Below are 27,553 nucleotides of genomic sequence, written 5' to 3'. Positions count from 1 at the left end.
CTTAGTTTCTGACCCTAGAGAAGTTCATTCAAGGGCTGCCACCCATGGAGACATTTTAAAACAATTAAACCTTTTATAAAATAGGGTTTCCAAGTTTTCTAAAATCACAAAGAAGGAAGCATTCAAAAATTTATTTCTTACATAGTCAAAACGATAGCAGAAACTGGAAAAAAGTAAACTAACATGGATAAAATCCAGAATCCACTCAAGAAGGGATCAAGTAAATGGGAGGGCACAAGCCACTGAGAAAGATCAAACAGTTATATTTTTAATAGACACAATTTTTATTTAGAGCAGCAAAGAGCTTAATAATCATCATTTATGTTTTAAAAAAATTTAAAAAAACTTTAAAAAAATAATCATCATTTCAAATGTGTGACATCATTAGAGAGAGTTCTTTGTGAAAAATACATGAAATGCCAATTTGGGAACTAAACTTAATAGAATATTAGAGGTTATAATGAAAACATGAGGTTCTCTTTACTTTTAGACTGATAGGGCTAGCAAATAGTTTACTAGTCCCATTTCCCCATATTGGATCGGTGATTAAAATATGGTTGGATTGTGTGCGTGAGACATGTGTATTTGTGTTTTCATGTGGGCTTAAAATCTTCAGTTCTAAAAATTACAAGAATCAGGATTCTCCTAAGAAAGAGATTTTTTTTTTAAAAAAAAAGGTAGCAACCAAATAGTGGAGCTGAAATCCTCCAAAGGCAACAGCTGAAGAAGACTTGATGCTGCAGCTGAAGACTCTTCCAAGTTCATTCATTTTATCAGGCTCACTTTTGAGTATAACATCCCCCCAATTGCTCCCCCAGTCTTCTCTGATGAGGATGATCTTGGCTTCTGGTCCTTCAAGAGTGCCGGTACTCTATCATGGGATCCTCAGCCCAAGCAGGGTAGATTGAGGCCAGATTCTCGGAGACAGTGTCCTCAATGGGCCACCCCCAGGTTTTGAAGAAAGGAGCCAGGTTTCTGTTGACTTCCTGAGAGAAGGTTTCTACCCACAGGTTCATCTTGTCATTTTTCTCATATGGGATGTTCCTCATCGTTTGGTATTTTGCTAAAATTTGAATGTAGGGGTCCCACCCAAAGGCTTCCTGCAGCTGAAGAAAAATAGGTAATTGTATAGATCCGTGCTCTATACCTCGGTGATTACATTATTTTTTTAATGTTATATGACCTTAGGTTGTCTAGATCAAAGGCCACCAGTATAAAAACAGAGAAGTCACAAACCCATTTTTAACTGATTGCAGGAATTGACCTCGACTGATAGCATTTTCTTCCCCTTTTTGAAGAAGATTCCCCCCCCCCAACCCTACAATTCTACATCGAGGTAGCCCTCAATTTATGGCCACAATTGCACCCCAGATTCATGTTGCTAAGCAAGACATTTGTTAAGTTAGTTTGACCCCATTTTACGACCTTGCTTGCCATAGTTCTTAAGTAAATCAGTGCAGTTGTTAAGTTAGTAACATGGTTGTTAAGTGAATCTGACCTCCCCCATTGACTTTGCTTCTCAGAAGGTCACAAAAGAGGATCACATGATCCCAGGACACTGCAACCATCATAAATATGAATCAGTTGCCAAGCGTCCGAATCTTCATCAACGGACCATGGGGATGCTACAACTGTCATAAGTGTAAAAAACAGTTATCAGTCACTTTTTTCAATGCCATAGTCACTAAACGAACTGTTGTAAGTCAAGGACTACCTGTATTACACCAGTGCCCTCCCATGAACAGCTTTCTTACCTGCAAGTAGGGTTCAAATGCAGTGAACTCTTCAAAGTCGTTCAGATTAGCTCCATTTCTAATGTAGTTCTCAATCCTCTCCTTTCTTGTATGCGGTTGAAGCTCTGAGTGGGCTATTTCTCGGGAGATGTTCAGCACGGTCTCATTGACGTAAACGGGCCAGAGGTTGCAGGTGGCTTCCTTGGTATGGGGTGGGAATTCCCACCCATTTTTCTGCTGGTTATAACCCAGTTTGTAGATTGGGTCCCAAATTCCTTTGGCGTAGAAATCTTGCACATTTATGAAGGCAGGCACGGACCCCAGATTAATTATGATTGGATAGCCAGTGCGCACCGAATCTAAGAAAAAAGTTGGGAGGGATATAATTAGATGGAGTGTCTAGGGATGGCTAACCTTTTTTTTTTTTTTTTAATTTGATTTATATGCCGCCCTTCTCCGGAGACTCAGGGCGGCTTACAATGCGCTAAGCAATAGCCTTCATACTTTTGTATATTTATACAAAGTCAGCTTATTGCCCCCACAAACTGGGTTTGGCCATCGCGTGGCAAAAGTGAGGGGAGCGCAGGGCCGTGGTGGGTTGCTCCCGGTTCGCACCGGATCGCAAGAACCGGTAGTAAAAAATTTTAATAGTTTGGAGAAGCGGTAATAAGATTGGCTGGCCATGCCCCTGAACCGGTTCCCGGCCCAGTTGCCGGTCGCTTACCCCGCCCACTCCCAATCTATTGCTGCCTCCTGAGTCCCAACTGATGGCTAGAGGGGAAAAAACTGTTTAAACTCTTGCCTTCAAAGGACCGCCCTAAAGCTGATCAGTGTTAAAAGAAAACAAATGAGTAGACCAGTGCCTGCAAAAATAGAAAAAACAGCCCCTTACAGCTTCAGCATAGGTTAATTAGCACAAGTTGATTAGATCGGCCTCCCGACTCTCAGCTGATTTGCTCTCAGCTGTTTTGCACAGAGCTCTGTTGTTGCTAGCTGCAACAACAGATTTTTTCCCCCTAGCTATGCTGAAAAAACGAAACTGAAAGTAAAGCAGGGTCTTTGCTGCAACGTCACAAAATGAGGCAGAGAGAGATTTTCTTTTTCTTTTTCCTCACCAAAAAAGGTGGGTGCAAAACTGCAAACAATGGGAAATTTAGGGCAAAAGAGGAGAGTTCAAGATTTTAAAACACAAAAGAAAAAAATCTCTATTTAACTAGGGAATTGTAATAATTGAGATACTATTAATTGTATATTGTGTTGAAAGCAGAAATGGTTAAGTTGTAGTTTGGAGGAATATATGGGGGAAATTATTTGGTTTATTATTATTGGTAAATATAATTAATTGATTTGTAAGAAATTGGATTGCATGGAAATAATTGGAATATTCATGTTCATATTGATTAATATACAAAAAAGATAGTTATATAAATAATTGATTTATATTAAAATGTTGAATTTGTATTAAACAACTGTAATATTACATAATTAACCAATGTGAGGATGGATATAAAAATAGATGACAATGGGAAGGGGTATAATATAGAATAGAAGGGAAAATTTGAATTTGATTAAGATTAGAGATGAGGATGAAGGGTAATATTGGTTTTTTTTAAAAATAGATGAGGAATAAATATGGCAAAAAGGAAATATAGAACTTGTAAATTTAATTGAAATGACTAAACACTGTTTAAATTTGTGAACCAGCCAAATACTCTGTTCAAAGAAAATACATTGTATGTTTGTATGTGTGTTTCTAATTATTGCTATTTATTCATATTTGTTCTCTTTTATTCTTTAAAGTTTAACAATTCATTCTTTATCTTAATATCTTTATATTTGTTTGGGGTTGGCTTTCTTCCCTTTCATCTTTTTTATTGTACAGCAATCTTTCTCGTCAAACCTACCACCTCTCTCTTTTCTTTCCTTCTTACTTTCTATTCCCCCCTTCTTCTCCTCCCTACTTCCTCTTCCTTTCTCCTTCTCCTCCTCTCTTCCTCCCTCTCTTACCCTCACTCCTACTCTAATTTCTCTTCCCTTCCTCCATCCCTCTCTATTGCTGTATCCTTTTATGCATATGGACTACTCAGAGGGCTGAAAAAGTTATTTTTGACTGGTCCTCGCACTTTTGACCAGTCCTCGAACTTATGACTGTCCTCACATTTTACGTTTTTTGCCCTATCTTATCACCATGGTGAAGAGAAGCAGTTATGAAATGAGTGACATGGTTGTTAAGAATGCTGCACGGGCATAAATGTGAAGATGGTTGTAAGTGTGAGGACCAGTCAAAAGTGCGAGGACCTGTCAGAAATGACTTTTTTCAGCCCTCTGAGTAGTCCCTATACACATAACCACGCCCACCCAGTTACATGACCAGCTAGCCACGCCCACCTGGTCACATGACCTCCAAGCCATGCCCACAAAATAAGCCACGCCCACAGAACCGGTAGTAAAAAAATTTAGAACCCACCCCTGGCGCAGGGATGTCGCGCACACGCTTGCCCACGCCAATAATTCAATGTGCCCTGCTCCCACGCATGCACGCATGACACACACGCCCCTGCGACCCCTGCTTTTGGGATGCAATGGCACGGTGGGCCCAATAGGCCTGTTTTTCACCCTCCCCAGGCTCCAGAGGGTTTCTTGGAGCCTGGGGAGGGCGAAAACAGCCTTCCCCATTCCCCTGGAGGCCGGAAACGGCCCATTTCCCTTCCGGTGGGCCCAGAAGGCCCGAAAATCAGCTGGCCAGCGCACGTATGCGCGCTGGAGCTGAGCTAGGGCAACGCTCGGGTGCCCACAGATATGGCTCCGTGTGCCACCTGTGGCACTCGTGCCATAGGTTCGCCATCACAGGTCAAGGCTCTGCAAAGGCAAAAAACATCGCGATATGTCACAATACGTCAAGTGACACGATTGAGTTTGACACCCCTGGTCTAGGACAACTCGTTGCAGCCAACGCACCGTGCCCATCTCTCCAGTGTCAACTCACCACAGCCAAGTCGCCACGGGACAATGTGCCGTGGACAATACCATGAGGATTGATTGTCACTGTTTCTTCGATATTATTTCCTTACGCACAGTCACTCAGGGATTCCTTACGCACAGTCACTCAGGCACTCGTCACTTCCCGCCTGGACTACTGCAATGCTCTCTACATGGGGCTCCCCTTGAGGAGTACCCGGAGGCTCCAACTGGTGCAGAATGCGGCCGCGCAGGGGATTATGGGAGCGAGGGGTCGCTCCCATGTGACACCTCTCCTGCGTGAGCTGCATTGGCTTCCAGTGGTCTTCCGGGTGCGCTTCAAGGTGTTGGTTACCAGCTTTAAAGCGCTCCATGGCATAGGACCTGGGTACTTGCGGGACCGCCTTCTGCCGCCGATAGCCTCCCACCATCCAGTACGCTCCCACAGAGAGGGACTCCTCAGGGTGCCGTCGGCCAGGCAATGTCGGCTGGCGACCCCCAGGGGGAGGGCCTTCTCTGTGGCAGCCCCCGCCCTCTGGAACGATTTGCCCCCGGAGATAAGAAGGATATCGGATCTTCGGGTCTTTCGCCGTGCCCTAAAAACTTTTCTTTTCCAGCAAGCAGGGCTGGCGTGAACCCCGCCCCCCTTTTTTAGTTTTTAATGGTTATTAATTGTTTAGTTTTAATTTGTTAATGGGTTTTAATTCGTACTGTTTTAATTCGGGCCAAAGTATATAATTCTTTTAATTAATTTTAAATTTTGTATTGTTATGTATTTTAGTTTTGGCTGTGCACCGCCCTGAGTCCACTAGGAGAAGGGCGGTATATAAATTGAATAAATAATAATAATAATAATAATTTCCACTCTTGTCAATGGAAGTAATGTCAAAGAAACAGTGACCGGATAACATTTAAGGCATTGAGTTATTCGGCATGGAATTGTTCTGCAACAAGTTGTCTTAGTAATTCCAAAATGATGTGCTGCAACCCAAGGAATCAAAGCAAACTCACATGGGAACTGTAAAATATTTTACCAAAGTTTAATAAACAGTCCTTTTAATTCCATTCATTAAGTAGTAAAATATCCCATGGTGCACCTGTCAGTTTGCTGCGGTGTGCTGGAGAATTGTGCAAGCATTAACAGAGTAACAGAGTTGGAAGGGACTTTGGAGGTCTTCTTGTCCACCACCACCCAGCCCCCCTCCCCCCGGATCAAGCAAGAGACCCTATACCACTTCAAACAAATGGCTGTCCAATCTCTTCTTGACCACGTCAAGTGTTGGAGCACCCACAACTTCCACAGGTAAGCTGTTCCACTAACTCAGGGGTGGGCAGCTGTGGCCCTTTTACAACCTGTGGACTTCAACTCCCAGAATTCCTGAGACAGCTTGTCTGTCTCAGGAATTCTGGGAGTTGAAGTCCACAGGTTGTAAAAGGGCCACAGTGGCCCATCCCTGCACTAACTAATTGTTCTAACTAAACAAATTTCCCCTTAGTTCAAGGTTTCTTCTCTCCTTGATTAGTTTCCATCCATTGCTTCTTGTCCTGCCTTCAGGTGTTTTGGAGGATAGGTTGATTCCTTCCTCTTTGTAGCAACCCCTCAGATATTGGAATACTGATAGAATAGAATAGAATAGAATAGAATAGAATAGAATAGAATAGAATAGAATAGAATAGAATAGAATAGAATAGAATAGAATAGAATAGAATAGAATAGAATAGAATAACAAAGTTGGAAGGGACCTTGGAGGTCTTTTAGTCCAACCCCCTGCCCAGGCAGGAAACCCTACACCTCTTCAGACAAATGGTTATCCAACATTTTCTTTAAAATTTCCAGTGTTGGAGCATTCACAACTTCTGCAGGCAAGTTGTTCCACTTATTGTTCTAACTTTCAGGAAATTTCTCCTTAGTTCTAAGTTGCTTCTCTCCTTGATTAGTTTCCACTCATTGCGTCTTGTTCTACCCACAGGTGCTTTGAAGAATAGTTTGACTCCCTCTTCTTTGTGGCAACCCCTGAGATATTGGAACTCTGCTATCATGTCTCCCCCTAGTCCTTCTTTTCATTAAACTAGACATTATAGCATTAGAACAATAGTATTAGAACAATAGTTCTATTAAAAGACATTTTGACCTGTAAATTAGGAAAGCAGACCAATAATATTTTATAGTTTTCCTCTACAGAGTGTGATGTGAACTAGTTTATACTTGCTTTCTGATATTTGAACATCTGCCACAATCCTCTCTGGTCTGGGAAAAATAGGAGAGATGGCTGCTAAGTAGGTGATGGCGCTCATCATCTGATCCCAGGTCTGGAGCAGGAATGGGATTGCATCGTGATTACGTATAGTATCTGATGGCAGCGTGAAGATGATATTTTCAGTTTCCAGTTCCGCCCAGGGAGCGGGATAGTGGCGGATAGTATTTTGCCAATTCTGGAGGCTGGTTCCACCTAAAGAAACATTTAAAACAAAACACCTGGGTACATTATATTCTTAAACCAAAAATAGGTTGGAGAAAGAAAAATGCTTTCCTGATCACCATATTTTGAAAGGTGTGGCCAATGATACATTCCAAGAAAAGGCAAAAAGGTGCAGGAATTTCACCCTTATTTTCCACTGGTTTTCTTTAACAAATCTCTGCTGCATCCATTGTCCTGAGAAATGTTGGGGTTTTTTTGTTGTTGTTGTTGGAGTTCATTGTTGGAATGTATTTTTATGCAACAACTACAGTAGCATTCATCCAGCAAGTTTGGGTCTATAGTATATACTCCCTGATCTTTTGTTCTAAGTAGAGTTTCACGTTTCCTGTTACAGTGTAAAGAGCAGTAAATCACATGGTGACTATACTCTTTGCCCTGTGGTGCTATATATAAATAGAATTTCTAACATTTTTGCCATAGAAAGAGCAATTGTTTAGGATAGTGATAGCAATTGTTTAGGATTCATTTTTAAAATGAACTTTCCAAGATATCCAAATGAATTGATTTCACTATTCCCAATATTTCATGGCAGAGCATTGAGATTTATTAAAATATAGACTGCATAAAGAAATAAAATAATAATAATAATAGGTAAGCCTCCAAAAGTCTTGAATACAATATTCTGTAGCCTCCTAGTTTAAATATGAGCCTTTCTTGACTCCACTACCATTTCAGGATGATATTTAAACAGAAGATATACAGTGGTGCAGCTTACTTCTTGTAAATACTTGGTGTGCAACATTTCTCTGAAATACTAATGGATACTAAAGGGTAGCCATTTTTCTGCTGGTTTCTAAATGGAGATGGACTCCTGACTTTTGGAGCCAGATCAGAATCAATCAGCAAAGTAGAAAAAATTTGAACTTCATAAATTGAGGAAGGAGTTGTGTTACCATGCTTGAAATAAGGAGCCTGGGTGGCCCCTTCAATGGTGACAGAGAAGTAGCCCAATGAAGAGTTCTCTGGTACAATGATGTACAGGAGGCCTCCCCACAAACTGGAGATCTCCATCTTCGCAGTCTGCACCTTAAATCGCCTTGTTACTACTGGAGGACGCCTCCATCTCGTGTCTTTGACTAAATCATCAATATGGCACCCAATCTGCACCTGTGGAAAACAATCTCCATTGAAATGAACAAGTCACTCTAAAGAAAAGTGGCTTCACACTGGTAGTTCTCAGTTTACAACCATTAGTTTAGTGACTATGTGAAGTTAGAACGGCACTGAAAAAAGTGACTTATGACCATTTTTCATACTTATGACCATTTCAGTATCCCCATGGTCATGTGATTTACATTCAGATGTTTGACAACTGGTTCATATTTATGACAGTTGCAGTGTCCAGGGGTCATGTGGTCCCCTTTTGCAAACTTCTGACAAGCAAAGTCAACGGGGAAGCCAGATTCACTTAACAACCATATTACTAACTTAATGATTACAGTGATTCGCTTAACAAATGTGGCAAGAAAAGTTGTAAAATGGGGCAAAACTCACTTAACAACTGTCTTGCTTAGCTCAATTGTGGTTAGGACTACCTAACCACAACAAAAATTGAGGACTACCTGTAATAAAATTAAGGTTGACTCAGCCTTCCTTCTTTCTAAAGTCAGTAAAATGAGGACCCAGATTGTTGGGGACAATACACTGACTCTGTAAACCACTTGAGAGGGCCGTAAAGCACTGTGAATGGTATATAGTCTAAGTGCTATTGCTATGATGGTGTGTGTGTTTTAAGCATGTATGAAATTGAATCACAGAATAAGAGAATTGGAAGGGACCTTATAAGTCCTCTGGTTCAACCGCCTGCTCAAGCAGGAAACCGTATGCCATTCCAGACAAATTGTTGTCCAATCTTTTCTTTAAAACCTCCAGTGTTGAAGCACCTACAACTTCTGGAGGCAAGTTGTTCCACTGATTCATTGTTCTAACTGTCAAGAAAATTTTCCTTAGTTCTAGGTTGGTTTTCTCCTTTATAAGTTTCAATCCATGGCTTCTTATGCTGCCTTCAGGTTCTTTGGAGAATAGGTCAATCCATTCTTTTTTGTGGCAGCCCCTTAGCGCTGATTCTGATTAGAAGCAGTAAATAAATCAGAATTTCTCAACCTTATCAACCTTAAAGTGTAGATTTAAACCTCCAGATTCCTCAGAATGACTGGCTGGGTAATTCTGGGAGTTGAAGCCCACACATTTTAAATTTTTCAAGGCTAAGAAACACTGATATCAATGATAAATTATATATAAGATTTATATGTATAATTTAATTCTATTATATTCATACTAAATACTAAATTACCGGATTACTGTATTATATATTCTATAACAAAACTAATAGTCCTGTAGTTTATTACACTAATACTGGCTATATTTAATATAAAATATAAATTATATCTAAAATTATAAATACACATATACAGAATATAATTCTAATAAATAATAGTCTTTTTCTTGTATTTCATGCACACATCAATATTTGAGCATCTCCAAGTATATTTCTGAAATGAAAAAGAAGTAGTGCTTTTTAGGATGCTTTTAGGATGCTTTAGGTGCTTTTAGGATGGAGGGCACCGTTTATTTATTTAAGGCCTGTGGAAGGCCAATATATCCGAGCAGGTGAGAAGCACCTGTGCTCCTTCTAAGCCCTCCCCCATTGTCGGGACAACCGAGCTGCCAATCAAACAGCAGTGACCAATCAAACAGAATCATTCTGGAGAAGGAAGTCAAGATGGATGCCTAAGAACTCTGCAGCCAAAGGACTCATGAAGACAAGGCCTAATAAACAGAGCCAAAGCTCAGGAGTCAAATAAAAAGGCAAATTAAAAGATAGACTGCCGTGGTGAGGAGAGGCAACTAGGAAGGAGGCTGTAACTGAGGAATCTGAGGTGGAAGAGAGGGGTGTTTTTTATTTTTTCTTCCCTCAGGATCTGGCATGAAGGAAACATTTTTTCAAGCCTTTTCCCTCAGATAGAGCTAAGATTGATAAGAAAAAGAGAAGAATTAAGAAGCCCATCCAGGACCAAATAAGGAGAAAAGATGAAGCCAAAGATGAGCCAGTGGCCAAACAAACAGAAGTGCTGGGCCTGAGGCTATAGAAGGAGGGAAGACAACATGGCTGCCTGGAGCTCTTCTGTCACAGGCCTCTTGAGGACATGGCTGAATAACCCAAGCCAAAGCCAGGAGTCAAATAAACAGGCACATTAAGAGATAGGCAGCAGGAAGGAGCAATTGAAGAAACTGGGGAGAAAAATGCATTTTTCCTTCCCTCAGAACTGCATGAAGAAGAAAGTGTTCTTCAAGCCATTTCCCTCAGAAGGAACAAAGATTCAGAAGAGATAAGTCAAGAAGCCAGTCCAGAAGCAAATAAGGAGTAAAGATGAAGCCAATTCAGATGAATATAAGGAGAAAAGATGAAGCCAAAGACAACCCAGGAGCCAATTAAACAGAAGTGTCAAGCAGGAGGTGGGAAGGAGGAAAGGCAAGATGGCTGGCTGGAGCTTTGCCGTCACAGGCCTTGTGGGGACTGAATAAACCAAGCCAAAGCTCAGGAGTCAAATCAATAGGCAAACTAAAAGGTAGGCAGCCCTGATGAGGAGAGTCAAAAGAAAAGGTGGCAACAGCTGAGGAAACTAGGGGAGAAATAAGCATTTCTCTCAGAGCTGCATGAGGGAAAGGTTTCCTTCAGGTGGAAATAAAACTGGGAAGAAGCAAAGAGTCCAGAAGCCCTGGAAAGAAAAGGTGGAGAAGTCCAAATGTGAACAAAATAGGAAGCAGAAACTAAAAAAAATTATCAAAGGCAGATCGAATGGTTGGTCTACAGCAGAGGTGGGTTTCAGCAGGTTCTGACCAGTTCTGGAGAACTGGTAGCGGAAATTTTGAGTAGTTCGGAGAACCGGTGCTAAAAATTCTGACTGGCCCCGCCCCCATCTTTTGTCTGCCTCCCAAGTCCCAGCTGATCGGGAGGAAATGAGGATTTTGCAGTAACCTTCTCCTGGATTGGGGAGGGAATGGAGATTTTACAGTATCCTTCCCCTGGAGTGGGGTGGGAATGGAAATTTTACAGTATTCTTCCCCTGCCACGCCCACCAAGCCATGCCATGCCACGCCCACCAAGCCACACCCACCAAGCCATGCCATGCCACGCCCACAGAACCGGTAGTGAAAAAATTTGAAACCCACCACTGGCTACAGAGAGTGATAATGGAGGGATTAAGACAGCAACAATAGAGAAGTCAGCAATTAACAAACTGAAGACAAATAAGATAAATATACAAAAACATACTAAAATTGAATATTAAAGAATGTAGAGTAGATAAAGAGCCTATAGAAAATAGTTAAAATACACTTTTTTTGGTGACTTGAGATTAATTTCTGCTGTACTTGAAAGCATTATATTTATTCTGTTTTATAATTAAGTTATATTTTAATCTTTTTTTGCAACCTTTGTTCTTGGAAAATATAAATAACCTCTTCCACTTCCCCAGTCACTGAGTTGAGTTACAAAAATGCAATCCAAGTTTCTGGTACTTTGTGTCTATTGAATCTGAGTCAATCTAGTTATTGGTTGTTCAAAAAAGAACTTGTAACATGGCCAAGACATTGGACAGGAACTATCTGAAATAAGTCACCAACAACCAGGAGGAGATTAGTCTCTTTTGCCCCCAGTCGTGGAGGCATTCAGCCAAATTCAGTTGGCTGTATTTAACTGATAAGAGCCTGAGCAGATGGGAGGAAAGGAATTTCTCATAGGAAGATTTCCCAGAGGACAAAAAAGGCAGAAATTTAAAAAAACAAAAGTTGACTTGAATGGGGGGAACTGGAAAAGGGAGGTGGTGTTGGCCAGCAACTAAAGACGGATTTTGGCAGTAATGGCTGTTGACGTTTTCTGGTTGATGTTATAAAGATCAGGGCTGATAGATGAACCTGAGATGAACTGGGAAATGCTGAAGATTTGCTAATCTGAGTGCAGCCTGTAATGATCCATGGCATTACCAGAGAACAGCTGCAGGTTCAAGTGTGGTCTGAAGACTACAAAGAGGACCTTCTCTATCCTTCACAGAAGGCCTCTGGGGAAAGCTGATGGACTCAGATGGGTTTCAGAGAGAGCCAGGGGTTGTTCTTTCTGGTCTGCTGCAAAATGCATCTGAAGCTTTGGTCACTTTAGTCACAGGGTTCCAGTACTGACAAATTCTTCCTTAAGTTAGGGGTGTTGTTCCTTTACCTCTTAAGGAGGCCTTGGTTCACTCCCTCACTGGCCTCCAATATACATGGCAATTTTCATCTGGTATTTAACCTCCCCTTTCTGGGGAAGATGCTTGAAAAGGTGTTTGTGCAGCAGCTTCCAAGAACCTTGGCCGAAGCCAATTATCTGAATCTCTCTCAACCAGGATTCAGGCCTGGGTATGGGACATGGTAAAACCCAATATGATCTTTTCTCCTGCTACCATCTTTGTTTTGCCCTGTCATGTTGATAGGTTGGAGATGTGGATCTAAAGCTGGAGAATAAACTGTTTTAGTGCTGCAGGAATCACAATGTATGATTGTATTTATCTCTTGCAATCTGAAAGGAAACTATTATCCTGAAATTGAAAATTCTGCATAAACATTTTGATGGAGTAGAAATCTGAACACAATCTTTATAAACTGATAAGAGGCTCCCAATCTTTAAAAACTAATTTAAAAAAACATTAAAACAATAAATAGTAACATTCAATTAGCTTAAAACTGACAAAGATGGAGAGGAAGGGAACAAAAGGCATGGGGGTTGGGGAGGCTGGGTCTTATCTTAGTGTATATAAGACCTGTAGAATCTTAACTATATATCATGATGTGTAATTTAGAACTAATGTTACCTGCAATTTTGCACTGAGGGTGGAGGCTGGGAATAATAAAGTGACCGTTGATGCTGGAGGAGCATACATGCCAGTGCTTCTCCAAGCTTCATTTCCTAAAAGCAAAGTATAAAATCTTTCAGAGGTTCATGTTTGTATACATAAGATTACTGAAAAGTCTGCATTCTTGAGATTTGATGCTAGTAACTATGTCAAGGATATGCTAAATCAGCGTTTCTCAACCTGGGGGTCGCGACCCCTTTGGGGGTCGAACGGCCATTTCACAGGGGTCGCCAAAGCCCTCTCTTGCCCCCCCCCCCACGCCTTCATTCACCCTCACCTCTGCCTCTGTTGGATCGCCCGGTCGCCGTTCTTTTACCCCGCCCACTCCCAATCTATTGCTGCCTCCTGAGTCCCAACTGATGGCTAGAGGGAAAAAAACTTTAAATTTTTGCCGCGGGGCTTCAAAGAGCTAGCTGCAAAGAGGTAAATTCCTGGAGCAATTTTTTTTTCCCCTAGCTATGCTGAAAAGCGAAATTGAAAGTAAAGAAGAGTCTTTGCTGCAACGTGACAAAATGAGGCAGAGAGAGATTTTCTTTTTCTTTTTCCTCACCAAAAAAGGTGGGTGCAAAACTGCAAACAATGGGAAATTTAGGGCAAAAGAGGAGAGTTCAAAATTTTAAAACACAAAAGAAAAAAATCTCAATTTAACTAGGGAATTGTAATAATTGAGATACTATTAATTATATATTGTGTTGAAAGCAGAAATGGTTAAGTTGTGGTTTGGAGGAATATATGGGGGAAATTATTTGGTTTCTTATTATTGGTAAATATAATTGATTTGTAAGAAATTGGATGGCATGGAAATAATTGGAATATTCATGTTCATATTGATTAATATACAAAAAAGATAGTTATATAACTAATTGATTTATATTAAAATGTTGAATTTGTATTAAACAACTGTATTACATAATTACATAATTAACCAATGTGAGGATGGATATAAAAATAGATGACAATGGGAAGGGGTATAATATAGAATAGAAGGGAAAAATTGAATTTGATTAAGATTAGAGATGAGGATGAAGGGTAATATTGGTTTTTTTTAAAAATAGATGAGGAATAAATATGGTAAAAAGGAAATATAGAAATTGTAAATTTAATTGAAATACTGTGTTGGAAGAAATATCCTTCTGGGTTCTGCTCCAAGTGGGGAAAAAGACACTGGAAACATGGAGACTGCTTGGAAAGATGGTTTAATGGTGGACAGGATCACATGGCTTGATGGGGCCCATTGTGTTAGTTTCTGTTGCTATTGTATTGCAAATGTCCTTTGACAAAGGATTGACTTTCTGCCTCTGGCCCATTAACAAAGGGTGGGGGGCAGGAAGGTGGGAGCTGCTTTGTCTGTAAAATATGCTTCTCCATTTCTCATCCAGGGAAATATAATATTCTGCCTTTTTAATATTTCCCAAAATATTTCATTCTTCTAGGAAAGGGGTGGGTGCTAACCTCCTACAACTGTTTAAATTTGTGAACCGGCCAAATACTCTGTTCAAAGAAAATACATTGTATGTTTGTATGTGTGTTTCTAATTATTGCTATTTATTGCTATTTGTTCTCTTTTATTCTTTAAAGTTTAACAATTCATTCTTTATCTTAATATCTTAATATTTGTTTGGGGTTGGCTTTCTTCCCTTTCATCTTTTTTATTGTACAGCAATCTTTCTCCTCAAACCTACCACCTCTGTCTTTTCTTTCTTACTTACTTTCTCTTCCCCCCCCCCTCTTCTTCTTCTCCCTACTTCCTCTTTCTTTCTCCTTCTCCTCCTCTCTTCCTCCCTCTCTTACTTCACTCCTACTCTAATTTCCCTTCCCTTCCTTCATCCCTCTCTATTGCTGTATCCTTTTATGCATATGGACTACTCAGAGGGCTGAAAAAGTTATTTTTGACTGGTCCTCGCACTTTTGACCAGTCCTCAAACTTAAGACTGTCCTCACAATTTACGTTTTTGCCCTATCTTGTCACCATGGTGAAGAGAAGCAGTTGTGAAGTGAGTGACACGGTTGTTAAGAATGGTACAATGGTACAATGGGCATAAATGATGACCAGTCATAACTGCGAAGACCGGTCAAAAGTGCGAGGACTTGTCAGAAATGACTTTTTTCAGCCCTCTGGGTAGTCCTTTTGTGCACAGGGACTACTCAGAGGGCTGAAAAAGTTATTTTTGACTGGTCCTCGCACTTTTGACCAGTCCTCGAATTTACGACTGTCCTCACATTTTACATTTTTTGCCCTATCTTATACCATGTTGAAGAGAAGCAGTTGTGAAATGAGTGACATGGTTTTTAAGAATGCTGCACAGGCATAAATGTGAGGATGGTCATAAGTGTGAGGACCAGTCAAAACTGCGAGGACCTGTCAGAAATGACTTTTTTCAGCCCTCTGAGTAGTCCCTATACACATAGCCATGGCCACCCGGTCACATGACCAGCTAGCCACGCCCACCCAGTCACATGACCTCCAAGCCATGCCCACAAAATAAGCCACGCCCACAGAACCGGTAGTAAAAAAATTTAGAACCCACCCCTGGTTGGGGGTCACCACAACATGAGGAACTGTATTAAAGGGTCGCGGCATTAGGAAGGTTGAGAACCACTGTGCTAAATGTTCTTTGTGTTATCAAAATGAAAGGATGTCTTCTCTAAAATCAACTCTAACTGCAAAATAGCATAACTAATTTGATCATTTGGATCTTCTTGTAGATTTAGCTTACATTTTATCCTTCAATCAAACAGCTTTTCTCAGTTAACTTACATGCTTGTCTTCCTCATGAATAGTCTAGTATTGGAAGATTTGAAACAGTACTGAATATTGCTTGATAAAAAAGAATGTCCTGCACACATAGGCCATTACTCTGAAATAATAACCATTACATTCAAAATTAAGAACATTTCCTACCTGCATTGCTTCCATTTACTTGAATGTTTTGAGGAGGTGCTATTGGATAAGAGTTTGGATCATTTGGCATCAGGCTGGGTACTAAGTCTTGAAACTCTGGTAGAATGTTATAGAGCACAGAAGCTATTTGAAGTAAGGTGGCATGGTCTGTATAGGCATGGACTGAGTTATGTACAGTGATTGCAGGAATCCCTTTAATTTGAACAAACTCTAGAACTTCTTCATGAACTGAAGAGAAAGGACGGGAGTTCATAGCTGGGATCTCAAGGAATATCGTAATGTCTTGCACCAACTTCTGGAGCCAGAAGGAATATGGTGGTTTTAGACCCTTCTCATTTCGGATATGTTTCTTGAACAGCAATAATGCTTTCCGGAAATGATAAGTGGAAGCTATTTCGCTGACCTCTCCGACAGGAAGGCTGTTTTCATATAGTTCAATAAATTTTCCAACAATCCCAATTCCAAACTTATTCAGGATCTTATTTCCTGGATATTCTGCAATAGCACTGGAGTCAGGATTCACAGAAGTCCAATACCAAGACTGACCCCCAATTAGGAGTCCTCCTCCTTCAGAAACAAATTCATGGATGCCTTCCGTATCTTTGATATCGTAGACCGTACAACAGTATATGCCTAGGCCTTCCTTAAAGTTGGTTAGCTCACAGGGAATCAATGCTTCGTCTAACATGGAGTAAAGTCCCTCTAAACTGTTTCCAATGCCCAGCTTTCTTACAGTTCCAGCAGAAAGCCAATTGATGGCATTGAGGAAGAAACATATCATTGATGGCATTTCGAGGAAGCCTTCACGACCGGCAACTATAATGCGGCCTCGACCGTAGTATGCAGCTGCCAGGAAGCAATGGTATTTATCACTTATGCCAATTGGAAATGCCAAGGCCCCATGGACAAGCAAGGGAGATGGTAAGAGTAGACCCTTTACGTTGAGTCTGTCCACTCCATTCAGAAGAATCAGTAAATCCCTTTCTATGTCTAATCCATGCCTTTAAAAAAAAACAACAGTAATTGTGGCTTGACAAAATCGGACTGTAATATCAATATCAGTATCAGCACTTGGAGGGAGAGGAGGAGGAGGAGGGGGGAGGAGGAGGAGGAGGAGGAGGAGGAGGAGGAGGAGGAGGAGGAGGAGGAGGAGGAGGAGGAGGAGGAGGAAGAGGAAGTTGTTTTTTTATAAATCATGAACCTAAGAACTTTTTTTCCCAAATTAAAGACAAGGTTTGCTGATAGTATTTCCTTGGAATAATTGGATGGAAGACTCAGATTTTCCATAAAATCAAAATAATCTGTCTTCTTAATGAGCTATCTGCCGTGGTACTTTAAATTTTTTAACACTATCTTAAGTATGTTTGCCATTTCTGACAGGAAAGAAGTATACATTTTGTTTTAAATTTGAATAGGTTTTGTTCAGGTAGAATTTAAAGAATCTATACAGATGATTCCAGAATAAATGCATCACGTCAGTTTCTGTCAAATGATTAAGAAAGGCAATAAGGCTGGATGTATTTTCTCCAGTCCACTCAGTTAAACTGGGTGCATGAACCTAGTTTATACAGTCCTCACATGTGATACTGGCAAAGTCTTTCAATTTGAAGGATAAAGACCAGTACCCTATTTTGTTATTAATATAGTTTATAGATGACAGGCTAAAATTTTTAAGTAGGTTTAGTACCGGTAGTTTAATAGTTTAAAATTCTGTTCGCAAGGAGTGGGAAACCAACATTGCTGTATTATACTAATCAGCATTCAACTCGGGAGGATGCTATGTGTATATATGTTAATCTTTATTTTCTTTTTTAAAGACACTTTCTCTTTTGAATGTCCCTTTTGTTTTTTATTAATTTTTTAAAATATTTTAACATTGTACACTTTAACCTTCTTTGGATAAACTAAAAGATTCAAAAATGAAAAACAACAATAAAGACCTTGCTTCTAAATTCACCAAAAATCCATGATTGTATATAGGATTAATAACCATTAAAAAAAAAGCAGTGGAGTAATACTTACTCAGTGATCAGGGGAATCCTGGGAATTTTTTCAGACACAGAGAAAACACCATTTTCTCCCACATTGCCAGTGAAATACACTCCAGCCACACTGGTCACCAGGTTTCCAGGAAAACGAACCAGGACTGCCTCCTTCCCATGTTCAGATGACCAGTGCCAAGCTTGGCCACCAATAAGCAGTCCACCACCTCTCTTTACGAATTGCACAAGGTCATCAGCCTGCGCACTCTCGTAGGCATCTCTGCAGAAGACCCCAGGAGAGTCCCCAAGTGTTGCATCTGGATGAACTTTAATGCCATTACTGAGGAGCAATTTGGAGAGGGCATCCAGGCTTCTGTGGACTCCTATGAGTTCAGTTGGAGAAGACTTGAGCCAGTCCAAAGCATTTTTAATGAACGGCAAGAACTGCTGAAGCTGTATCATGGCTTCATTCGCAGTGACCACCATCCGTCCTTTCCCATATTGGGATGCAGCAATCAGAACCTGCCCATTTGAACCTACAAGCAATGGGAAGGCTCGGTCTCCTGTGAGCAAAAGTTCACAAGGAATGAAAAGTCCCGTGACATCAATGAACTGAATACCTTGCAACAGAGATTTGTAATCATATTGGATGTTGATGGAGCTATTTGTTGGTCTGAAAGAGAGAAAGAGAATGAGATGTCTCCTCCATATTTACTTTTTCCTGTACTGTCGAAATCTTTTGTGGTACAGATTTGAACAAGTTCTATTACTGAGGGAATGTAGCTTTGAAAATGCCCTACCTTTCCTTGTCTACTGAAGCATATTTAGAAAAAACAGGTATCAAAACGCACTGCGATCAAGTATTGATGATAGCAATGGCACTTAGACTTATATACCGCTTCATAGTACTTTACAGTTTTCTCTAACTGGTTTACAGAGTCAGCCTTTTGCCCCCAACAACCTGGGTCCTCATTTTACAGACCTCAGAAGGATGGAAAGCTGAGTCAATCTTGAACTGCTGAGGATTGAACCCTTGGCAGTCAGCAGAATTAGCCTGCAATCTTGCATTCTAATGTTACCCAGGTTGGGTAACGAAACATCTGCAAGAAAACCACCAACCTAAGAGCACCAAGGGTCCCTAATTTCAACCTTCAGCTACAAATTTATTTGAATCTCCTTTATTGGCACTGCAACTATTTTGAAACTATTTATTCACACAAGAAGGTTTGATTTCTCTATCTGTCTGATTAGAGTGTTCAAATGTTACCTGTATTTGAAATTGGCAGAGGAAATGGAAGAAAATGAGAGAAAAAAAGTTGGGAATCTGTACTGAAAGTACTTCAGTGGCAGTTGATCCTTTGTCTTAACTGGATGATATTCCCTTTACAATCACGCTTTGATTCCAGCCCCCTTGTGAGATTCTTTGGCACAGCAAATATATATCTGAATCGGAGGACCTGACTAAGCTGATAGATCATTAGGCTAAAATATTTTTTATATGCATAAACATTTCCTTGCTCTTATTTTGCTTTGGGGACTTTGCTGAAAGATGTGAGAATCTTGGGACAACAATCATAGTAAACAAGCTATTTGCAGGTAGGATTATTAAAGGCAGATAAATAGGTAGAATTATACTTACTGGGTGGTGCTGGGATCATTCCATACTTTTTCAGGGACAGAGAAGATCCCATTTTGTCCCTTCTTGGCAGTGAAATACACTCCAGCGACACCAGTGACCAAGTTTCCAGGAAATCGAGCCAGGACTCCCTCCTTCCCATGTTCAGATGACCAGTGCCAAGCTTGGCCACCAATAAGCAGTCCACCACCTCTCTTTACGAATTGCACAAGGTCATCAGCCTGCGCACTATCGTAGGCATCTCTGCAGAATACTCCAAGGGAGTCCCCAAGTGTTGCATCTGGATCAACTTCAATACCACTACTGAGGAGCAACTTGGAGAGGGCATCCAGGCTTCTGTGGACTCCTATGAGTGCCGTTGGAGAAGACTTGAGCCAGTCCAGAGCATTTTTAATGAACGGCAAGAACTGGGGAAGCTGTATCATGGCTTCATGGGCAGTGACCACCATCCGGCCTTTCCCATATTGGGCTGCAGCAATGAGAACCTGCCTATTCAAATCCACAAGCAGTGGGAAGGCTTGGTCTCCTGTGAGCAAAAGTTCACAAGGATTAAAATTTCCTGTGACATCGATGAACTGAATGCCTTGCAATAGATAATTGTAATCATATTGGATATGGATCAGGCTATTTGTTGGTCTGAAAGAGAGAAAGAAAGGGAAATATCTCCACATTTCATTTTTCATATACATGTAGTCCTCGACCTACAACAGTTCATTCAGTGACCATTCAAAGTTACAGCAGCACTGAAAAAGGTGACTTTTGGCAGTTTTTCACGTTTTATGACCGCTGCAGCATGTCCATGGTCACATGACCAAAATTCAGATACTTGGCAAGTGGTTCATATTTATGACAGTTCAATGTCCTGGGGGGGAGGGGCGGTGTCATAGGACCCCCTTATGCAACCTTGTGACAAGCATAGTTAACAGGGTAGCCAGATTTAACAACCATGTTACTATCTTAACAAGTGCACTGATTCATTTAACAACTTTGGCAAGAAAAGTTCTAAACTGGAGCAAACTCACTTAACATATGTTTCACTTAGCAACAGAAATTTTGGCCTCAATTCAATGCTGGGGACCAGTTAAAGCTAAACTGAGACCCAGTTAAATATAAGGTAAGGAGTGGAGGAAAGCATCCCTGGAAAATAGCATATTATGCTGTGATCCAGCAAAAATAAACCTAGGAGGAGAGAGGAGACATACTGGGGAGCAGTTAAAGCTAAACTGTGACCCAGTTAAATATAAGGTAAGGAGTGGAGGAAAGCATCCCTGGAAAACAGCTGAAAAGTTGTTATCCAGTTAAAAATAAACCTGGAGGAGTGAGGGAGAAAATGTTGGAAGCAGTTAAAACTAACTGTGATCCAGCCAATAAATAAGGTTAGGAGTGGAGGAAAGCATCTCTGGAAACCAGCTAACTAAGCTGCAATCCAGCCAAAAATAAACCTAGGAGGAATGAAGGAGATACTTTTGAAGAACGGATATTGACTTTAAAATGTTTTTCAGAAAGGAATGAAATATTTTATATTGGTTATTAGATGTATTTTAAAAGAAACATTGATTTGATTTGCGTCTTTGAAGTACAGAAAATACATGAAATACTGATGGCTTAAAATGATAAATGAATATTATAAAGTGCTGTTTGGATTTGAAGTTTAAGAATTAGGGCGACTACATAAATAAAAACTTAAATGTTGGAATAAGATGTTAGATTGGATGACAAAATTGGGTTTAGATTTGGGGATTTTGTTGTTGTTGTTGCTGTTGTTATTTTTGTTAATTTTTGTTTGTTTTAAGATGTTAAAAATTGGGAATTTATATCTATGTTATACCAGGCCAAACTCTTGCTCCAAAAAGATGTTGTTTTATGTTTTATGTTTTAAAAATAAATTTAAAAAATTTCAAAAAAAAAAAAAGAAAGAAAGAAAGAAAGAAATTTTGGCCTCAATTGTGGTTGTAATTCAAGGACTACCTTGTACTCTAGAAAGCTATTATCAGTGGTGGGATTCAAACAATTTAACAACTGGTTCTCTACCCTAATGACCGGCTGGGTAGGTATGGCTGAGTGGTCATGTGGCTGGGTGGGTGTGGCCAACTGAACATCACTCACATCGAGGGGCCCTTCGCCTCACCCGGCCTCTCCACACCATGCCTGGCCATGGAGGGGCCATGCCTGACCCCTCCCCTCCTAGCCACTCTTTGTCACACCCAGCCTCGCCTCGCCTGGCTTCTCTTCAACGTATGACCACAATTGAGCCCAAAATTTATGTTGCTAAGTGAGAAATTTATTAAGTGAATTTTGCCCCATTTCACAACTTGCCACATTTGTTAAGTGTATCACTGCAGTTGTTAAGTTAGTAACACGGCTGTTAACTGAATCTGGCCTTCCCATCAACTTTGCTTGTCTGAAGGTTGCAAAAGGAATCACATGACCTGGGAGACTACAATCGTCATAAATGTGAGACAGTTGTCAACCATCTGAATTTTGATCACGTGAGCATGGGGATGCTGCAACAGTCGTAAGTGTAAAAAAATGGTCATAAGTCACTTTTTTCAGTGCCATTGTAACTTTGAATGATCACTAAACAAACTGTTGTAAATCAAGGATTACCTGTACAAAAATACAAAAAGCTGCTTGCAAAAGCTGCCTTAAATACCAATCATTAGATTAGAAAGGGGGGAAATATTGCTTAACGCACTGTAAGCCGCCCTGAGTCTCCGGAGAAGGGCGGCATATAAATCAAATAAAAAAAAAAAATACATGCTAAAGATAAGCAGGATTAACAATACACAGAGGCACACCAGAATGCTTCCTTCCTGCCTTCCTGACAGGATTAACCCCATAAAGTGGGAAAAACAAAAGGCTGTTGGAAGGAGATTTCTTCCAACAGCCGGTTTGCTGAATTACTCAGAAAGTTAGCTATTGGTACTTGTGAACCGGTGCGAACCGGATGAATCCCGCCCCTGGCTATTATGATATAGAAGCCAAGTCTGAACAAACTCTTATTACTAAGGTTATGTGACAATGAAGATACCTTGTCCGTTGAAGCAGATTTAGAAAGTACAGCTATCAAAATGCACTGAAATAATTTGTTAACACTAATATTGATAACAACAACAATTTGTTATCTAATTGGAGGATTAAAAGTAAAGCTATATTTCGATTTGGTAGAGGAAATTGTGGGCAAGGAGAGAAGATATTGGGAAACTATTTTGAAAGTGCTTCAGTGGTTGTTGATCCTTTGTCTTAACTATGGTAGATGATTTTCCCCTTGCAATCAGACTTTGAGTCTATTCCCATCATGTGATTCTTTGGCACATCAAATGAATGCCTGAATCAGAGGACCTGACCAAGATGATAGATTAGGCTAAAATAGTCTTTATATGCAAATTCATTTCTTTGGTAGGGGGTTTTGTTTTTGAAATTATACCAATAGGCATGATAATCTTGAGGAAAGGACTATAGTAAACAAACCATTTCCCGGTAAAATTATTAAAGGAGGATTAAGAGGTAGAATTATACTTACTGAATGATACTAGGATCATTTCGTATTTTTTCAGGGATAGAGAAGATCCCTTTTTCTCCCTCCCTGGGAGTGAAATACACTCCAGCTGCACCAGTCACCAGATTTCCAGGAAAACGAACCAGGACTGCCTCCTTCCCATGTTGATGTGACCAGAGCCAGGCTTGGCCACCAATGAGCAGACCCCCACCCTTTTTTATGAACTGCACAAGGTCATCAGCCTGTGCACTATCGTAGGCATCTCTGCAGAATACTCCAAGGGAGTCCCCAAGTGTTGCATCTGGATCAACTTCAATACCACTACTGAGGAGCAACTTGGAGAGGGCATCCAGGCTTCTGTGGACACCTATGAGTGCCATTGGGGAAGGCCTGAGCCAATCCAGAGCATTTTTAATGAACGGCAAGAACTGGGGAAGCTGTATCATGGCTTCATGGGCAGTGACCACCATCCGGCCTTTCCCATATTGGGATGCAGCAATCAGAACCTGCCCATTCGAACCCACAAGCACAGGGAAGGCTTGGACTCCAGTGAGCAAAAGTTCACAGGGAATAAAATCTCCAGTGACACCAATGGATTGAATGCCTCGCAATAGAGAATTGTAAGCATTTTGGATCAGGCTATTCATTGATCTGAAAGAGAGAAAGAGAGAGAGACCTGTAAACCTGTAGATTTAATTTTTCATTTACTGGAGAAAGCTCTTGTGACAGACAACTCTAAATACACTCTATTCCTGAGGTAGTGAGGTGCCCTACCTTTGTCTGCTGAAGCACATTTAGAAAATGCAGATATCAAAATCCAAAGTGACTATTCTGTAATTATTTACTAACACAAGAATGTCTGATTAGAGTGTGAAAATTATACCTCTCTTTGAATTTGCTAGAGGAAATTGTGGGAAATGAGAGAAAATGTTGGGAATCTATACTGAAAGTACTTCAATGGCTGTTGATCCTTTGTCTCAACTGGGCCATGCTCCCACTGCACTCAGACTTTGAATGTGGCCCTCGTGTTCAGTTCTTTGGCCCAGCAAATGATTGTCTGAATCAGAAGACCCAACCAAGCTGATAGGTTAAGCTAAAATAATTTTTATATACATAATCATTTCCATGGTGGGGTGAGGTTTTTGTGGGGGATTATCCCAAAAAGTAATAGAGGAAGGGAATGCAATGACTCAGTGGTTAAAGTCGCTGAGCTTCTCAGCTGGAAAACTGACTGCCTGGGTTTGAGACCTGAGTGCCCCAAATTGGGCGAACTCCCGTTCCTTGCTCTAGCTCCTGCCCACCTATCAGTTCGAAAGCATGCAAATGCGAGGTACCACTTCAGTGTCAGCATTCCAGTGCCTTTGACATATAGCCATGCTGGCTACATAACCATGGAAATTGTCTTTGAACATAGCTAGCTCCCTCAGCCAAGAAAAGGATATGAGCACCACGCCCTGGAGTGGGAAACTTTTACCTTTTTTATCCATAAAGGTGCAAGAATCTTGGGATAAGGATCAGAGTAAACAATATAATCTCAGACAGCATTATTAAAGGCAGATAAAGAGTTAGTATTATACTTACCGGATGATAACAGGATCCCTCCATATTGTTTCAGGGACGGGAAAGATCCCATGTTCTCCCACAGTGGCAGTGAAATACACTCCAGCCACACCGGTCACCAAATTTCCAGGAAAACGATCAAGAACTTTCTCCTTCCCGTGTTGAGATGACCAGTGCCAGGCCTGGCCACCAATGAGCAGACCCCCACCCCTTTCTACGAACTGCACAAGGTCATCCGCCTGCACATCATCATAGGCATCTCTGCAGAATACTCCAAGGAAGTTCCTGAGTGTTGCATTCGGACGTACTTTAATATCTCTACTGAGGAGCAATTCAAAGAGGTCATCCAAGCTTCTGTGGACTCCTATGACTGTCACTGGGGAAGGTTTGAGCCAATCCAGAGCATTTTTAATGAACGGCAAGAACTGGGGAAGCTTTAACATGGCTTCATGCCCCATGACCACCATCCGGCCTTTCCCATATTGGGCTGCAGCTATGAGAACTTGCCCCTTTGAATCCTTAAGCACCGGCTGGGCTTGGTCTCCTGTGAGCAAAAGTTTACAAGGATTGAAATCTCCCGTGACATCGATGGACTGAATGCCTTTCACTAACAAATCGTAAGAATGTTGGGAATCCATTAGAAAGTTGTGCTGTTGGAGCTGCAAAAGAAAGTATACAATTTTTTTTTCAGGGTATTTTATGTTGGATATAATCCTGCAAGAGATAACAATACATGTAAACTTTCATGAAACCTGTCAGATAATTATCAGGTGTTAGGTGATGGGTTGTGTTTGGGTCTTGCAACCTTGCTGGATATTATGTCATCAAAGGAGCACAAGAAAGCATGTTCCTCCTGCACCAACTCAGAAAGCTCAGACTGTCCAAGGAACTGCTGATACATTTCTAGAGGAATGATTGAGTCTGCCATTTGCACCTTTATAACTGTCTGGTTTGGCACTGCGGCCAAACAAGAACAGACACAGACTTCAGTGGAAGAAAAAAGCAATTGCTACCAGCCTGCCTTCCATTGAAGAGCTGCACGAGCGATAAAGAGAGCTGTGAGAATATCTACAGACCCCTTACATCCTGGACATAAACTGTTTCAACTTCTTCCCTGAAGATGACACTATAGGGCATCGCACGCCAAAACAACTAGACACAAAGACAGTTCTTTCCCCCATGCCATCGCTCTGTTAAACAACTAATTCCCACAATACTGTCAAACCACCTAGAAGGGCTGTATTATCCTTCTCATCTTTTCTATTATCTATTCCCATGATGGCGAAACTATGGCACGCGTGCCACAGGTGGCACGCAGAGCCATATTGGTGGGCACGCAAGCGTTGCCCTACCTCAGCTCCGGCGTGCACATCTGATTTTCGGGCCTTCTGGGCCCGCTGGAAGTTGGCAAATGGGACTTTTCCAGCCTCCAGAGGGCCTCCAGAGAGTGGGGAAGCCTGTTTTCGCCCTCCTCAGGCTCCAAGAAAGCCTCTGGAGTATGGGGTGATATAACTCTGATTTTACAGCTCTTTAAGTAATGTCCGAGGTTATGTAGCTCATTTGCTCTCTCAGTATGATTCAGAAATCATAGAACTTTGTTTTAAAGTCCTAATGTTCAGCCACCAAGCAAGAAACAATTAATTTCTCTTCTAAAATAGGGTTTTTTTCCTCCTATAAGCACTCAGCATTTTTGTGCACTTGAAGGACATAGTCACAGCATTATCAAGAGCTTCCACTTCCAACCTCCCAACCCCAGATATCTCCAGATATCACTCACAGTGTTGCCAAGTTTCCTTCTTGTTAGTATCTTTTATTCAATGTTATGTTTGTCTCTCTTCGAGCCCATTCTTGTCACATACGTTCTGTTTGGAGAATCACAAGAAAACATAGTGGTTAACAAGCAGGCAGTATCAACAGCAGGAAATGAAGGAAAATAAACACGAAAAACAGAGAACTCATTCGAACAGAGCTAGAAAAACTGTTTATTCTACCAAAACTATTATCCAAATTCCTCTAAGGTCTTCTGCTGTTGCAGAGATGTAACTTTTCCAAATTGGTTGATGGTGTCCCTTTCACTGCAGGAGAAATTAGCAGATAAAATGGCTCGGAGAGCTCTTTCAATCAGCTTTATATTATAAGGCCAGTCCCTAGACTCCCTAAGAAATTTCTAGAGAGGGACTCGAATCTCTTCTTGGGCCTCTGAAGAGAGTTCAGTTTCACTAAAAATTATTGCTGACTGTTCTTTTCAACCTTTTGGAGCTTTGAGCCAGCATTTTTACCTGCCCTACACCTGATGGAGCTGGAAGTAACATTTTGGTGATTTTAAGAAGCTAAACAAGGCTAGAGGAAGAAAAAAAAAAGGAGCAATGGACTTGCTGTCTTATGGAATTTTCAGTGCTCCTGAAAACCCACTGAACCATATCTATGGGTATTTAGCAAAAGCAGAATACAGGACAAGAAAGATGGATGGGCTGAACCCACTTCAAGGCTCCATGGAAGCACAAACCCCTTCAGAGAGTCAGAGGGGTACCTAGTGGTACATTTGTACACATCAGGGTATGTTTAGTGGCTAGTTTGAGGTTTGTTGTATCTCAGTATATTGTGCAAAGCTGGCCCATTGGATTAGGATTCAAATTTATCACTCAGTGCATCATGCAAACCCAGAATGTGGGTTAATTCAGATTTCCACAACATGCTAAATCAGAGGTCAGCAGGCTCCATGTTACTCTAATTTTTATTGCAACTAGGCTCAAGATCTCACAGGAAGTGCTTGGTGCAGGGACTTCTAGTTTCTGCTCCTGGAACCAGAAGTCCCAGGCCTTTCTCAGGAAGGGGTTTTTCTCTCTCTTCCTGTTGCAGATATGATTGCTACAGTCTTTCTCCTACATGTTCTCCATGTTAGGATCATAATCTCA

General features: G+C 41.0%; 2 protein-coding genes across 2 annotated transcripts; both read right to left on the bottom strand.

Annotated features, from left to right (window-relative positions):
* Nucleotides 1-116: 116 nt before the first annotated feature.
* On the bottom strand, nucleotides 117-25,276 carry LOC117676826 (TRPM8 channel-associated factor homolog). Its single transcript, XM_087873571.1, has 9 exons — nucleotides 24,660-25,276; nucleotides 19,770-20,215; nucleotides 17,984-18,170; nucleotides 15,962-16,962; nucleotides 13,018-13,112; nucleotides 8,065-8,278; nucleotides 6,902-7,141; nucleotides 1,755-2,092; nucleotides 117-1,106 (listed from the first exon to the last, which is right to left on the bottom strand). Exons 1-9 carry the CDS (start codon nucleotides 25,274-25,276, stop codon nucleotides 855-857), a joined length of 3,390 nt encoding a protein of 1,129 aa, XP_087729697.1. The 3' UTR covers nucleotides 117-854.
* LOC117676828 (TRPM8 channel-associated factor 1-like) lies at nucleotides 23,099-23,725 on the bottom strand. The gene has a single exon (XM_034436626.1). The coding sequence runs from the start codon at nucleotides 23,723-23,725 to the stop codon at nucleotides 23,099-23,101; it is 627 nt and encodes a 208-aa protein (XP_034292517.1).
* Nucleotides 25,277-27,553: the final 2,277 nt, after the last annotated feature.

This window comes from Pantherophis guttatus, chromosome 7 (genome assembly GCF_059756535.1).
Source record: "Pantherophis guttatus breed Tessera chromosome 7, ASM5975653v1, whole genome shotgun sequence".
In the NCBI taxonomy this organism is placed as follows: Eukaryota; Metazoa; Chordata; class Lepidosauria; order Squamata; family Colubridae; genus Pantherophis; species Pantherophis guttatus.
The sequence above is the reverse complement of the archived record's forward strand: the minus strand, read 5'-3'. Positions and strand labels throughout refer to the sequence as shown.

Excerpts from the sequence above, each read along its gene's own strand:
- LOC117676826 (XM_087873571.1), bottom strand. The coding sequence starts at position 25,276 with ATGGATTCCCAACATTCTTACGATTTGTTAGTGAAAGGCATTCAGTCC. Across the intron at positions 8,279-13,017 it reads CCCTCAGTGCAAAATTGCAG|GTGCAGATTGGGTGCCATAT; the intron begins GTAACATTAGTT and ends TGTTTTCCACAG. Across the intron at positions 2,093-6,901 it reads AGATGTTCAAATATCAGAAA|ATTCGGTGCGCACTGGCTAT; the intron begins GCAAGTATAAAC and ends CTTTTTTCTTAG.
- LOC117676828 (XM_034436626.1), bottom strand. The coding sequence starts at position 23,725 with ATGAATAGCCTGATCCAAAATGCTTACAATTCTCTATTGCGAGGCATT.